Source organism: Malus sylvestris, chromosome 3 (assembly GCF_916048215.2).
Source record: "Malus sylvestris chromosome 3, drMalSylv7.2, whole genome shotgun sequence".
NCBI classification, from domain to species: domain Eukaryota; kingdom Viridiplantae; phylum Streptophyta; class Magnoliopsida; order Rosales; family Rosaceae; genus Malus; species Malus sylvestris.
The window spans coordinates 13,386,864-13,388,659 of NC_062262.1; the positions used below are offsets into that span (position 1 = coordinate 13,386,864).

The 1,796-nt window shown below is 36.2% G+C and overlaps 1 protein-coding gene across 1 annotated transcript; it reads left to right on the forward strand.

Annotated features, from left to right (window-relative positions):
• The first annotated feature begins 449 nt into the window (after positions 1-449).
• Positions 450-1,567, forward strand: LOC126614572 (uncharacterized). The gene is made up of 2 exons (XM_050282224.1): positions 450-610; positions 1,012-1,567. The coding sequence occupies exon 2, from the start codon at positions 1,021-1,023 to the stop codon at positions 1,336-1,338; it is 318 nt and encodes a 105-aa protein (XP_050138181.1). The 5' UTR covers positions 450-610; positions 1,012-1,020; the 3' UTR covers positions 1,339-1,567.
• Positions 1,568-1,796: the final 229 nt, after the last annotated feature.

The window sequence follows — 1,796 nt, forward strand, 5'->3', positions numbered from 1 at the left end:
TTGGGGAATTGAAACCTGGAGCAGGAATTGGGGTTGTTGATGAGCTGACACGTTGTTGGACTTGGCATCAATGACGATGGTGCGGTGTGAAGAGCGGTGATTTCTTTTCTTTCCTTTTTATTTATTTTTTAAGTAAAAATATTACATGAATTGAAATAAATTTATCCTTTATTTTTAATTGTTAATTCTTATTTTTTCAAAAAGAAATTATGTTTTAATTGTTTCATATGTTCATTGCAAAATTATTGTCCATGAGAGTGTCACGTTACGCTTTAACGTGTTCTAACATAAAAAGTTAATAGAAGCATGAGAGGGTCACAACATCTAAACTTTAGGTATAAAAGGATTTGCTTTTTCTTCTTGTACAAGAAACGATAGAGTAGTGGACTTGCTTTGGCAATAAAGGAATTAGTTTTCCTTTTGTTTGGACAGTGGCTTGACGTCAAACTCGCTAGTTAATCAGTATATTGCAAGTGGAAAATTGCCAGCAGCTGCTTGGTTCCCTATATAAGAGAAGCACAGGCAGCCACTCAGAACACAAGTTCAAAGACAAGAAAGCCTCTCTTTCAATTCATCAATCTCAACTAAGAACAATCCGATCCTCATAAAGGTTAGAAGTTAAATAGCGCAATTATTTATCACACACACTGTATATTAGTGGGAAATAATAGTGGCACGCTCGCAATCTCCAAATTCATGTTCATTTAAATACCTGGCTGCCTACACGCAGGGCCATGGCGAATTTATGGTGTCAAACAAATTCACTTATCTTCTTTCCTTTGTGATTAATTTGTGTTCTTTTCTCTCGAATTTTTTCTTTTAATTTCTTGTTATCTTTGCACCATTTTGAGTGGTTCATGGGTGTTCATTTTTCCATAGGGTTTTGCTAAAAATTTGTACGTAGTACTTTTGTTTTTCGAACTGTTAGGCTGTCAAGTAACAAAATGTATAACAAAGCTTCAAAGTGCCTCCAGAAATTAAATAGGTCTTACCGATTGTACATGCTCTCAGGATTGCAAAATGGAATCGAAGCCAAGTTTGGAGAGCTCAAAGAACAAGGACAAGGAGCAGGGCAATAAGGACAAGTCTTTGTACAGGTTAGGTGCAATTGTTGCCGGTGCTGCTACAGGAATTGGTCTGCTGGCTTGGGGTTTATCTGCACTTTCTTCATCAGCTGGTTCAGAGTCAGAGGAAAAGAAGAAACCAATGAAAGCTCCTGGTTCAGAGTCAGAGGAAAAGAAGAAACCAATGAAAGCTCCTGGAAAAGATGAAATCATAGAGAGGGAAGAGTTTGAGCGAGATCCTAAAGGCTATTTCAGAGCCTTGCGCGATAAGTAGGAACTTCTCTTGAACCGTTGAACGTATGATATTATAGCTTTACTTTTGTGAATCTATCTTATGTGCATTTTCCCTATATATGTTATTAAACTATCCTAATGGGAACTTGCAGTTGTTGTCTTGTAGATGGGGATTATAGTTATTTCATATCGTGATTAGGGCTTTTGCTTTCTATTTTAATTTCTGATGTTTCATCGGTTAATGGTAATCGAATTCAAAACTTGCTGAACTTTGGATATGACACAAGGCAACAAGATAACACGATGCTAAATAAGTAATCAATCATTTGATGCAACAAAAAAGTTGACCTAATTACAAGAAAGAGGATCTCAGTGATGGCCGTTGTCAAATTGGGGATCACATAAGAAGATTTATTTCTTAGTCTCTCATACAAGTGAATTGGATGAATGAAATAGGTTTGAATGCTAAGCTATTTATAGACAACTAAAGGGTACCAT